The following is a 12,158-nucleotide window of genomic DNA, read 5'->3' as shown; positions in this document are numbered from 1 at the left end:
ATTCCTGTGAAGTATAAAGAACCCCAAGCTAATATATTCCCATTTTGGTTTTCTCTTTTCCCCGCACTCCCACGGAAGATTCCAAAATCCAAAGAATCATCCATTCTCCGATTCCCAATAACATAACCCCATTGCTAATATAACAGTCACAGCCTTGACTACAATTGATTTGATCTTTGCCACGTCACTACACTTAATTATTCAACGGCTGCGATTTGTTCATTTGTATCACTATCATGTGAGAGATGACTCTCACATTAACTATAGTGTTGAAAAAGAAAGAGTCATTTACGAATATGCTGAGAATTCTCTTACTTCAGCTACCCCTTTTTGATTTCACTTTTTTTTTTTTTTCTTTTTTCAAAAACTGTCATTCAACACGCCAAGCATATGCTTTCTAAATATTCTTACTTCCTTCTTTTTTACTTGTTAAAAACCAGCCCCTACTTCTTGTTTTCTTTTGCTTATTACACACACACTATTCTCCTCTTCTCCCTTCAATATATATTTTCTTATTTTTGTAGCATTTTTTTCTCAAATTTAGGCCAAAGGGTATTGCTTTTTTATTATATATATATATATATATAAAGTATAGCAATGAAATTTGGGAAGAGGTTGAAGCAACAGATTCAAGAAACATTACCGGGGTGGCGTGACAAGTTCTTGTCATATAAGGATTTGAAAAAATTGGTGAAGTTGATTTCTTCTGCTTCACCAATGATCAGTGGATCTTTGGAATATGGTAAGGCAGAGGCTGAGTTTGTGTATTTGTTGAATAATGAGATTGACAAGTTCAATGCTTTCTTTATGGAACAAGAAGAGGATTTCATTATTCGACATAAGGTATGGCACCAATATTTAACAGACTCAAAAACATTACTTCCTCTAGTGAGGTGAATATAAGGGGGTTTGAGTTAGGTGAGTCAAAAATTGCTAAACTGTTTATTGAGTTAATAATAATATTTATTATAGTGTTAAAAAAATTTCAATTCATACATTAGTGAGTTGTGGGTCCTACAACTATCTTATAGTCCTCTGTTTGTTTAGTTTTGCTTATTTTTAGTCTTCTCTTCATCTATTTCCTATCATTTTGGGCTTCAAATAAGATAAAAGGAAATAAATTTAGAATTTTATAACCAAAAAAATGTATAAACTTTATATATTTTTTATATATAACATACATAAAACTATATATAAAAAGTATAGGAGTATATTTTTTGAGCTACTGTTTTGGAAGCGGTTATAGAATATTAAGATAAAAACGAATTGTGGCTAACCTAGTACTTAGTCCAAAAGTAGTCACAAGCCACCTACTCTACCTTTGTCCTAGAAGGCTTGTTATATATACACCACAGAGGACGAAGCATCTTTATGGAATAAACTCAAAGATGCCACAATCTTAATGTACTCTGTTTTTTCCGAAACTTTTGCAGAGCTCTTCCCTTTTTTTAAATAAAAATAACTTTTAAATATTAGCCTCATATACAATTTTTGATGAAAAAGTTGGTCCAACATTGATAGTACATTTTTTTTATATAAATGACAAATAAATAAAATAAAAAAAGAATAGAATGAGAAATTTGTATATAAAGGGGAAATTAATTTGGAACCTTGGTACCAACTTGAATCACTACATTTTTTTTTCTGTTGGTCATCAGATTACAATTTCACATTATTCTGCATTGACGTCTTCGATTGCTTTCTTCAGGATATTCCACCAGATAATACAAAGAGTTGATAAAATATTCATGTTTGATATGCAGGAGCTGCAACAGAGGATAGGGAAAGTAATTGATACTTGGGGGTCAAATGGGAGCCAACCATCTGAGACAGATTACAACGAGGAAATGGCAATGATCAGAAAAGACATTGTTGACTTCCATGGTGAAATGGTCCTCTTAATGAACTATAGTAACATTAACTACACAGGTAAATTGTAATGGACACTACTTAATTTTTTCCAATATCAATATGACCAATTTCTGATCTAGCAAGAAAACCTCTAATATATGGATCGATTTAACTTATATACACTAAAAAGGCAATCCGGTGCACTAAGCTCCCGATATGCGCAGGGTTTGGGGAAGGGCCGATCATAAGGTTCCATTGTACGTAGTCTTACGCTGCATTTAACATGTTAAATTAAGAGACTATTTTCACGGCTCGAACCCGTGACCTCTTGGTCACATGGTTACACTATCAGCTTAATTTAACATGTTCCTCTGCTTTATTCTTCAAGTACTCCTTATTAGTTTCACTGATAGTTACATGTAGTTATATTTTAAGTCATGACCTAATAATGTAAAAATTATTTTATGTTGTCAAAAGTATAGTCATCAAAACGTAAATCAAGTCATTTATTAGCCTAAAGTATGTCTAGAGAATGTGGAAAGGATTCAAGAGGTCTTGATTTCCCTCAAAGCTGAAAAAATAGACAAAAATCAAGAATATTTTATCTAATAATGTAACTTATTATCACCTTATTTTTATAGGGTTGGCTAAGATATTGAAGAAGTATGACAAGAGAACAGGTGGATTACTGCGCTCGCCCTATATACAGAAGGTGCTTCACCAGCCATTCTTCACAACTGATCTAATTTCAAAGCTGGTAAAAGAGTGTGAAAGCACCATAGACTCAGTATTTCCACCTTGTGAAGAAAAAACAAGTAACCAGTTAGGAGAAAGAGAAGCAATAAGAGTAGCAGGAGAAGGAATTTTTAGGAACACAGTAGCAGCTCTTTTGACAATGCAAGAAATCAGAAAAGGCAGCTCTACTTATGGCCGATTCTCTTTGCCACCTCTCAACTTGCCAGAATCTGATGTTACTCTGTCTTTGCAGCTCAATTCTCCCATAGCAATACCCTAGCACGTTTTGATGTATTATATATATTATGTTACACTTACATATCAATCAGTATTCATTAGCAGTAACACGCCTTTTTCCTTTTTGGAGAAAAACATGTCATTTAGCAATGATATCTAGTCTCTTTGTTTGATACTAGAATGGAAGCAAAATGGAGGTGCCATATGTAGGCAAGTAATTTTAATGTAGATCCTCATATGACACGTCCATTTCATGAAATGAATGAATTGGTCATATCCTTCAAGCCTGAGTTGGTCCTTTCACCTTTTCACCTCACATGAATGAATTGGTCCTTCACCTTATTTTTATGTACACATGCTATGCTATGATTGCAAATCGTTTCTCGATTTGTGCGTGTCATCATTGCGTAGGGGCGATACAATCTATGTCCCCGAAGGGACGCATGATGCATCCAGTCTATTTGTGCTTGTGTGGTATTGTGATTAAAAATCTTTATATTGCCGGTGTATGTATTAATGATGATAATGTCACCGAACTATACAATTGCCATATGATTGAATAAATTCATGTTATAACTCATGATTAGATGAGTTTTAAATAAAATGGTTCAATTTAAAGATGTACGTCCCTCGGCCCTGCTCAAGTAGCGCAACTACATACAACAATTCAGATCAATCAATATCATGCTATCGCCCATCATCTTTTACTTTGGCTAATAAGATTAGAATAAGTTCCATTACCTTAAGTAGTTCCCTTTTGAAGTTTTGAAGATTTACAAGTCACAGAAATGGCTGAAAGAATCTCCATTAAAAGGGAACCAAAGTTTAAAGTTATTCGCAACTAACCGATTCACCCAGAGATTTTTAGTGCAAAGAAAGGCCAAAAAGAAAATTTTGGTTATTGCCCTTGCTTTTGCGAGGTTCCTTTTTATGCTTTGTTTACCCAGTCCCTACTCTCCAACCCTTTGTTTCTGCAACTTTGCTCCACTTTTGCAAGAAAAGGACATGACTAATTAGCACTGGAGTTGCAATTTTGCGCTATTTGACTACATAACGTAACACTTGCTGCTGATTAACTTTGGTACATTGAGGAGATGGAAAATTGGTACATTTAAGTAACACTGGAGTTACTTAAATTATGCGTATGAAATTTTTTTACTCTGTATATAGAAGGTAAACTTTCCTAGATCAATCTATTGAAATATAGTTCAATGAAAAGGTTTCATGGCATATGTATGTAATAACGAAAAGTATTTGGACTTTGATTTGGTGCGGGGATATTGTTTGCTAATGTTTTGAGAAGTAAGAAGTGACAAATCAGACTTAATTAATCACATATTGGCGCGAGCAAGTGATACGAAGGAGAAAAGAGAAAATAACAGCGAAAAAAATGACTTGTAACTCTTAAAAAACATCTCGATCGTTTAAGCAGACAACTTATGAGTTGATTCTGACGAATAATTACAAAATGATGTTTCATGAAGTGAAGATAATTCTGTATATACAGAATCATTTTCTTTGTTGCATTATCCATTATTTTCTAATGCTTCCCCCGGAAAAACTAATGGGCTTAGGCCGCTTGGCTTTGCTTTCGTCCCATTTTACTGTAAAAATAGTACGGGCTAGCCATTATTCGGACTGGTCAGTGAAAAATGGCCAGCGTTTGCAAAATTATTGAAAAATAGCTAGTACTATTTTGTTACAATACGGAAAGTTCCAGCATAGTATACTGGAGATTGGAGCACTTGTGTATGAAAATTCCAGCATATTATGCTGGACCAGTATATTATAATGGAACTCCAATATATTATGCTGGAATATTTTTCGGATTTTGAACAGTATTTTCGTTCAGATTTATCTTTACATGAGAAGTGGCTAAATTTCGATTACTTTTGAAATTGTGACTATTTTTCAATTAACACTTGCAAATTTGGCTATTTTTGAATTTCACCCCATTTTACTTGAGTTTAACTACTACGTATATAGTGACAATTTAAAGAAATTTATGTGATTGGATCATGTAAAAGATAACTATCTATAATACATATAAAAGTAACATCCTGAAAATAATGAAATAACCTATTATACCAGGATATCAAACATTGAAGATTAATGTTAGCAAGAAAAAGAGTTTCTTTATACTATTAAAGTAAGTACAGAATAGGACCTTTACATGGAGGGAATAGAATTTGTAGTTGCAAAAGAGAGGTCATGACTCATTCAATTACCTAAATCGAACAAGAAGAATAAAGAGTAACACAACACAGCAGCTGAACAGTAGTAAAAATTACTACTAGTAAAATACTACTACTTAATTATTAAACTACTCTGTAATACGTTTTCTGGAAATAACAATCGTAATGGCAGAACTTGCTATAATTAACACTCACAGTAATTAATGACTATATTTAGCAGAACTTCCGGCGGCTCGTTTTCCATTATCTGTATAAAGTTACGTACTACACAACTTGACGAGTCTGTTCCTCATTCATGAATCTCCCCTTTGAAATAAATTTGAAACCAAACTCCAGATAAACTTGTGCAATTATATATATATATATATATATATATATATATATATTACTAAGGAGAAGAATGATCGATCGAGCACGCAGCAAAAAGAACTAGGGAAGGAAGAGAGAAAGTAGGGAGGCTAATGAGAGAGCTCCAAAAGCTGCCAAAGCCAGGCGGCAGTAAAACCACAGTTGATTCTTCAGCAACATGAGTAGCGTTGTTAGGCAGTAAAGAGAAATTGATATGAGAAAGCACCAAATCACTATTGGTTTTGTTTCAAAAGGGTCCTTCCCTTGCCCTTGATACTTGAGTGCTGCCACTGCCAGAAGTGATGATATCAATATTTTGAAAACCGAGTGCCATTTTGCTCGAGATTTCAGCTTTTCCTCGCTGCCAAAAAAAGAACCAGAACAAATTAAGAGAACACAGAACAAGCTAGTGTTAGGTATAGTTTGTATATGTGGGGGTTCCCACATCAGTTGATGAAAGTCACCTTTGAGGCATTAAAATGCTAAGCGTATTAAGTCATATAGAATGAGTATTTGCTCTAAAGTATGTGTAACATATATATATAAATGACTTGAGCTTGCGCGCGGGCCGGGTCGGACCTTAAAATAATGGTTCTATTTTCGTATTTATCTTTTTGGAGCACTTTTCACTTTCTCGTCAGTCCAGACCTTGTCCTTGGTTCTATCACCTATGGAGTCTTCCTCTGGTTCTTCCCGTCTCTAGTACAGATCAAATCACAGGATCTCTGTATGTATGCGCTGAGGAGCTATATCTCCCGAACGAAAGACTTCTAAACTCTGATTTCCGGAATGGCAGCAATCGACTTATTTCTGTCTTACAACTTTCTTGTAGTACTGCTCTCTTTTCTGATTATTTAAAATCGAACTTAAATTTGAATTTTAAATATAACAGACATAATTGTTCGTATAGGAGTGTGACTTTTCTGAAAAGTCTTCTCTTGAGTTCTATAAATACAAGGACACCCCAGCAGTAGTGATATTCAATTTGCACGTATAACTTTGGTTTTGTTGTATCCTGACGGAGAATTGCTTGTAATCCCCTAAAAAATATACAGGCAATATCTATTGAAAGATAGTGATCTTTCACGCCTCAAAGCTATAATTCTCCTCTAATCTTCTGCAATTTTTCTAACAGCTAGAGTTTTCACTGACGAAATTTACACACATATATAGACAACTTTTAAATTTTGTTTGTTTCAAATGCTAGATTCTGAAGCTCCCGGAGGAATAATTAGTTAATACAATCTTCTAGGCAGATATTTTGAAATTTTTTAAAAAAATGTGGTTCTTGCATGTGACAGATAGTACACGTACGTATATATACTAATACTACTACAACCTGAATACATGCATGGATAAGAAATGAAATCAAATTTTATTTGAATTCAGTTACCTGAGGAGAATTAAAATATATAAGATGTGAGATGAAACCTAGCTTGGTGCTGCGCTATCATTATTTGTTTATCATTGGGAGAAGAGGAGGAGACTAATAAAGTTTACAATTGCACTCAAATGATATTCAAAAATGGTGACCCAAGTTCATGTGAAAAGAAGTAAAGAGCCCAAGCATACTTAAGGAGCAATTGTTTAGGCCTTAATTAGTATAAATAGTGGGAACATTAGGCGGCCATCTTTCGTTTAAACTATGTTTTCTTAGAAAGGTATTTTCTGATATATAACTAAACACATAACTGGAAATATTTTTCTTCATGCCAAACACACGCTAAGTATAAAATGAAAAAGTTGGAAGAATTAAGAAGAAGAATAACAACCAGCAGTTGTGATAAGGAAGAAGATGTCCTCTATTTGAAGTACATCTTCTTTTGTTCATTCTCCAGTACCGCACACTACTCTTTATTCTTTTGGAAGAAGGAATAACCATACTTCTCTCTCTAACTTCAGCTCTTGCATTAATCTCCATGTTCACCCTATAATTGATGTTCAGCTAGCTACTACTTGTGCACGTCAGTATTAATTGATGTCTTCATTTAGCTTGTATTTACGCTTGCCTTGTTCATTATATATTGAGTGGTAAATAAATACTATGTAATATTTTTTTAAATGGTCGATAGTCTTTGTGAAAGTTTTATTTTATCCTTTTCTTTTTAATTACATTATTTAAACATGCTAATTAGCAATTTCCACCTATGTGGGACTGCAAAACATAGACAGATCAATCTGGGCAAAGGATTGCCATAGGTATTGGTCAACTTTAAAATATATTCAATTCGTTGTGGGTCTAAAATAGAAAAGAATGGATTCAAAGGATTCAGTAATTGACTTCAACTAATTTATTAGAATTGAGGTATAGTTTATTAATTGATAAAGACTGTCGTACCGATGTGTTGTTTTAATTAAAATTTTGGAACTGATGATATTAGTTTCGGACTAACATTCACATCTGAATATTTTCTCCTTTTAGTATGGAGAACATAGATATATATCCTTTTCTGCCCTTTGGTCTCCATGAGGAGATTTTAGTCATAATAATTTTTACGTTAACATCATAAAACCAAGTGTTCTGTGCCGTCTAGTAAAAACAGAAAACAACAAAACAAATCACATTCATGCATGAGGTAACACAACTTCTCTATTATTTTATTTTGTTTTATTTTTGGGCGTAAAATTCACATGCTCATGTGAAAACTTAATTTGAAAAGAATCTTTCAGGTAATTTCATGCTATCTCCTAAATTATTTCTGTTTGTTTATAAGGATTAATTAGTTCCGACATATTCATGCTTGGTTGAAGTGATAACTCATCTCACGAAGTTGAACATGTTAATACCACGCTAGATACTTTTGGTTTATACAATTCGGTAGTACTATTATCTCGATTCATGTCTCGGTATTTTCAGGTTAAATTAAAAAATAGCCAGATTTATAAGTGGTCATTCAAAATAGTCACAATTTCAAAAGTAATCAAAATTTAGTCACTTTTCATGTAAAGATAAATCTGAACGAAAACACTGTTCAAAATCCAGAAAAATACTCGAGTATATTATACTGGAACTTTTCGCGTGTTAGAGTTTCCAGCATAATATGCTGGAAGTTCATACACGGGTGCACCGATCTCCAGTATATTATGCTAGAACTTTCCGTGTTGCAGCAAAGTAATGGCTATTTTTCAATGACTTTGCAAACGCTGACTATTTTTGAATGACCAGTCCGAAAACTGACTAGCCCATGCTATTTTTACTGTATTTTCTGGCTAACATGTATTCTTTTCATTTGTTTCGTTTGTCACGTCAAAAGAGAGTGACATTCACTCACTTTGGTTCGTATGGGTTTGAAAGATTTGTGTTTAAAAACACATTTAAGATGGAGTATAACATAAGGTGTTGCTCAAACCTAAATTTGAAGTGTCAAAATAAAATATCGTGTACATTCAAAAGGCTGTCAATGTATTTGGCCAAATAACTGGTTCAGATTCAAAGTTCATGATAGTTCTACTAATAGCATGTTTGACCAAATTTCTTCAAAGTCAAATGCATTTTTTTTTAAAGTTTAAGTGTTTGGTCAAGCTTTTAGAGAAGAAAAAAAAGTGCGCTTTTGACTACAAGTAGAGAGAGATAGTTTTGTATAAGCAGAAAAAAGTAGCTTCTTCCCGTAAGCATTTTTTAGAAAATTATATTTGGAATCACTTTTTAAAAGATTGGTCAAACACTAATTATTGTTTAGAAGTGTTTTTCAAATTAATTAGTTTCTCACCAAAAGAACTTTTGTAAAAAGTACTTCTCACAATTAGCTGATTTTTAAAGCTTGACCAAATATATTATAAATCATTTAGTGCGAACAAAGTACAAAGAATATCTATCCTTCTAAACATCCCAGCAATCACCAAATCTTCGCTTCGATGTCTAAATGAATTTAATTAGTGATAGCATATAATATGATAGATACTTTAATGACTATGTTAACTGAGAGTTAATAACATAGTACTTTAATTTGACAATGGGCACAATAGTCTTACATTTATCTTTTTCTTTATAATGATGATGTGACATACTACGTTTCTTTTTCTAATTACAAAATACCACCCTTCCCATGCAATTGATCCTTTGTTCCCCATGCTGGTGTTGTGAAGTCTTTCTTAGTTAGTCGTTTTATATCATTTCACGCTTTAATATTCGGGCATGGATCATGCCACTTTTCCTATTTGATCGACCTCCCTTCCAAATATAATATGGACAATATACAGAGGCGGAATCAGGATTTGAAGCTCATGAGTTCGAGATTCTAATTATTTTTAAGTTATTGAGTTTTAAATTAATAATTTGTACATATTTAATGAATTTCGTATAACAAATACAATGTTTGAACCAAAGCTACTGGGTCCTACCGAACCCGCTCTCTAGCTCCGCCGCCCCTGACAATATATATAATTGGAAACGCAATTAGGAAATTGGCATATATAAACTGCCACGTGTAAGAGCAGATCTCGATCAAGAGGCATGGCGGTATTTAAATTTTGACATTTTTCTTTGACAAGTGTTCCTTCTGTCACAATTTACGCGATGCACTATGACCGGAACGTACTCACATTATAAGAAAGAAGAAATAATTTTTGAAATTTATAGTCTAAGAGTCCATTTGGCTTAGCTGATTTAGAGTAACTGATAAGCATTAGGTACTGAAAAGCACTTTTAAGTGCTGAAACTGATTTAAAAAATAAGCAGTTACGTGTTTGGATAAAAGTACTGAAATTAATAATAAACAACTGAAGAATTGGATATCCGAAGAGTTTTGTTTTAAAAAGAAGTATTTTAGGATTGAATAGTAAATATTTTGGTCAAACCTAAATTGCTTATAAGCTGAAATTTGATAAGTTGGGGGAAACCAACTTATGATTTTTGGCTTATTTTTGACTTATAAGCACTTTTAATTTTACCAAACGCGTAGATAATTAAGCCAAAAAGTGCTTATAAGCCAATTTGGCCAGCTTATAAGCTTAGCCAAACACCCTCTAAGGCAAGTCATGAATACCTATGTGGCTATAAACCATTTTATTAATGACAAAATAAAAGGCTTATTTAGTTAAATTAGCTCTAAATATATATAGAAATTTATCATTCTTTAAAACATAGTAAAAAGAAAAGTGCATCACATAAATTGATACAAGAATTAATTTGTCAAAGAAAAATGTCAACAAGTTAAATTCCGCCATCCCTGTCCTACCTAAAGAAAGATAAATTAATTCTTGTACAATTTTGAAAGGAATAAATAATAATAGTAGCACTCTACACATATTCTTACTTTTTTAGAATTGACTGAGAATATATGAGCATCCTATATATTAGGAAAACCAGAATTACATTATATAGGTCTTTTTTTTGGGTGTGGGTGGGTGGGGGGGATTCCTAGGAAAACCTACAATCTCTATCTTTTAGGTGTGCACTAAGTAACCTGGTGAGCAATAGCTCGTAACTATGTTAAAATAGCACAGTTTAGCTAGTTTTCGGACTGGTCATTCAAAAATAACCAGAATTTGCCAAGTCATTGAAAATAGTCACTATTTTGCTGCAACAGAGACCGGTCTAGCATAATATACTGGAGGTCGGTGCACCTGTGTATGAACTTCCAGTATATTATGCTAGACTAGTATGCTTTGCTGGCTCCAGTACAATATACTGGAGACTGGAGCATTGGTGCTCCAAACTCCAGTATATTATGCTAGACCGGTATATTATACTGAACTCCAATATATTAGACTGGAGTTCAAGTATAATATACTGGAACTCCAGTATATTATGCTGGAGTATTTTTTCGGATTTTGAACAGTATTTTCGTTCATATTTATCTTTACATAAAAAGTGGTTATATTTCGATTACCTTTGAAACTGTGGCTATTTTTGAATGACCACTTTTAAATCTGGCTATTTTTTAATTTCTCCCGTAAACTATACATTAGATATAAAAACAGTTGGTGAGGAGATTTATTATAGAATTAATATGGGGAAATTGTAAATAATTTCGCGTCAAACTTTGATTAGAGACCATCCTAATCCATATCAACCTAGTAATAATATGATAATATCGCAAATGACGATATTATTTGTGACTAGGTCCAATTTCAGAGGAGTCATGGCTCATGCTTTAAGAAGATAATTTCTTCCTTGGAAATGTCGTTGTCAATTACACAATATAAAATACGCCATACCCATTAATTAAAAAGGGGTACCAGAATGAAAATGCACCATTTGAACATTTAACATGTACATATTGAATAACGAATTTTCGGGTGTAAGATAGTTTTTCCATGAAAAAATAATAATAAAAAATTACCTTTGATACTAATTGGAATTGAGTTAGATTTTAAAGTTGATGGCACATTATAGTACATACTCGATAGGAATGGGACATTGACTGATTGACGAATTGTGGTGGTGTTTCTTGATAGGTATGAGTAATGGCGGAGCCATATTAGTCTAAGTAGGCATTTGGAAATAAAAATTATAATTCTTTTAAAAAATTAGTATTTGAAATTAATTGAAAAATAGTATTTATAATTTAAAATTATATTTGAACATACATTAACTTGAACAAATATTCTAGTTTTATGAGCGATAATTTTCTTAAATTTTTAAAAAAGTTGTCAAAATCACTTTTTGACTTCTAAAATACTCATTTTCGAAAAATTTCGAAAAATTTACAAAAATTTGATTTATTTTATGGACAAACAGGGCCTAAAAATAATCGGTTGAAAACAAAAAACAAAATTGACATGTAAAATAATTTCCTCCGTATCATACGCGCACCTTTACGTGTTCCACCCCTTTCCCCGGATTCTTTT

General features: G+C 32.9%; 1 protein-coding gene across 1 annotated transcript; it reads left to right on the top strand.

The window, feature by feature from the left end:
• Nucleotides 1–458: 458 nt before the first annotated feature.
• Nucleotides 459–3,110, top strand: LOC107812634 (SPX domain-containing protein 3). Its single transcript, XM_016637777.2, has 3 exons — nt 459–843; nt 1,764–1,929; nt 2,493–3,110. The coding sequence occupies exons 1-3, from the start codon at nt 598–600 to the stop codon at nt 2,864–2,866; spliced, it is 786 nt and encodes a 261-aa protein (XP_016493263.1). The 5' UTR covers nt 459–597; the 3' UTR covers nt 2,867–3,110.
• The last annotated feature ends 9,048 nt before the right edge of the window (nt 3,111–12,158 follow it).

This window comes from Nicotiana tabacum, chromosome 7 (assembly GCF_000715075.1).
Source record: "Nicotiana tabacum cultivar K326 chromosome 7, ASM71507v2, whole genome shotgun sequence".
NCBI classification, from domain to species: domain Eukaryota; kingdom Viridiplantae; phylum Streptophyta; class Magnoliopsida; order Solanales; family Solanaceae; genus Nicotiana; species Nicotiana tabacum.
The sequence above is the reverse complement of the archived record's forward strand: the minus strand, read 5'-3'. Positions and strand labels throughout refer to the sequence as shown.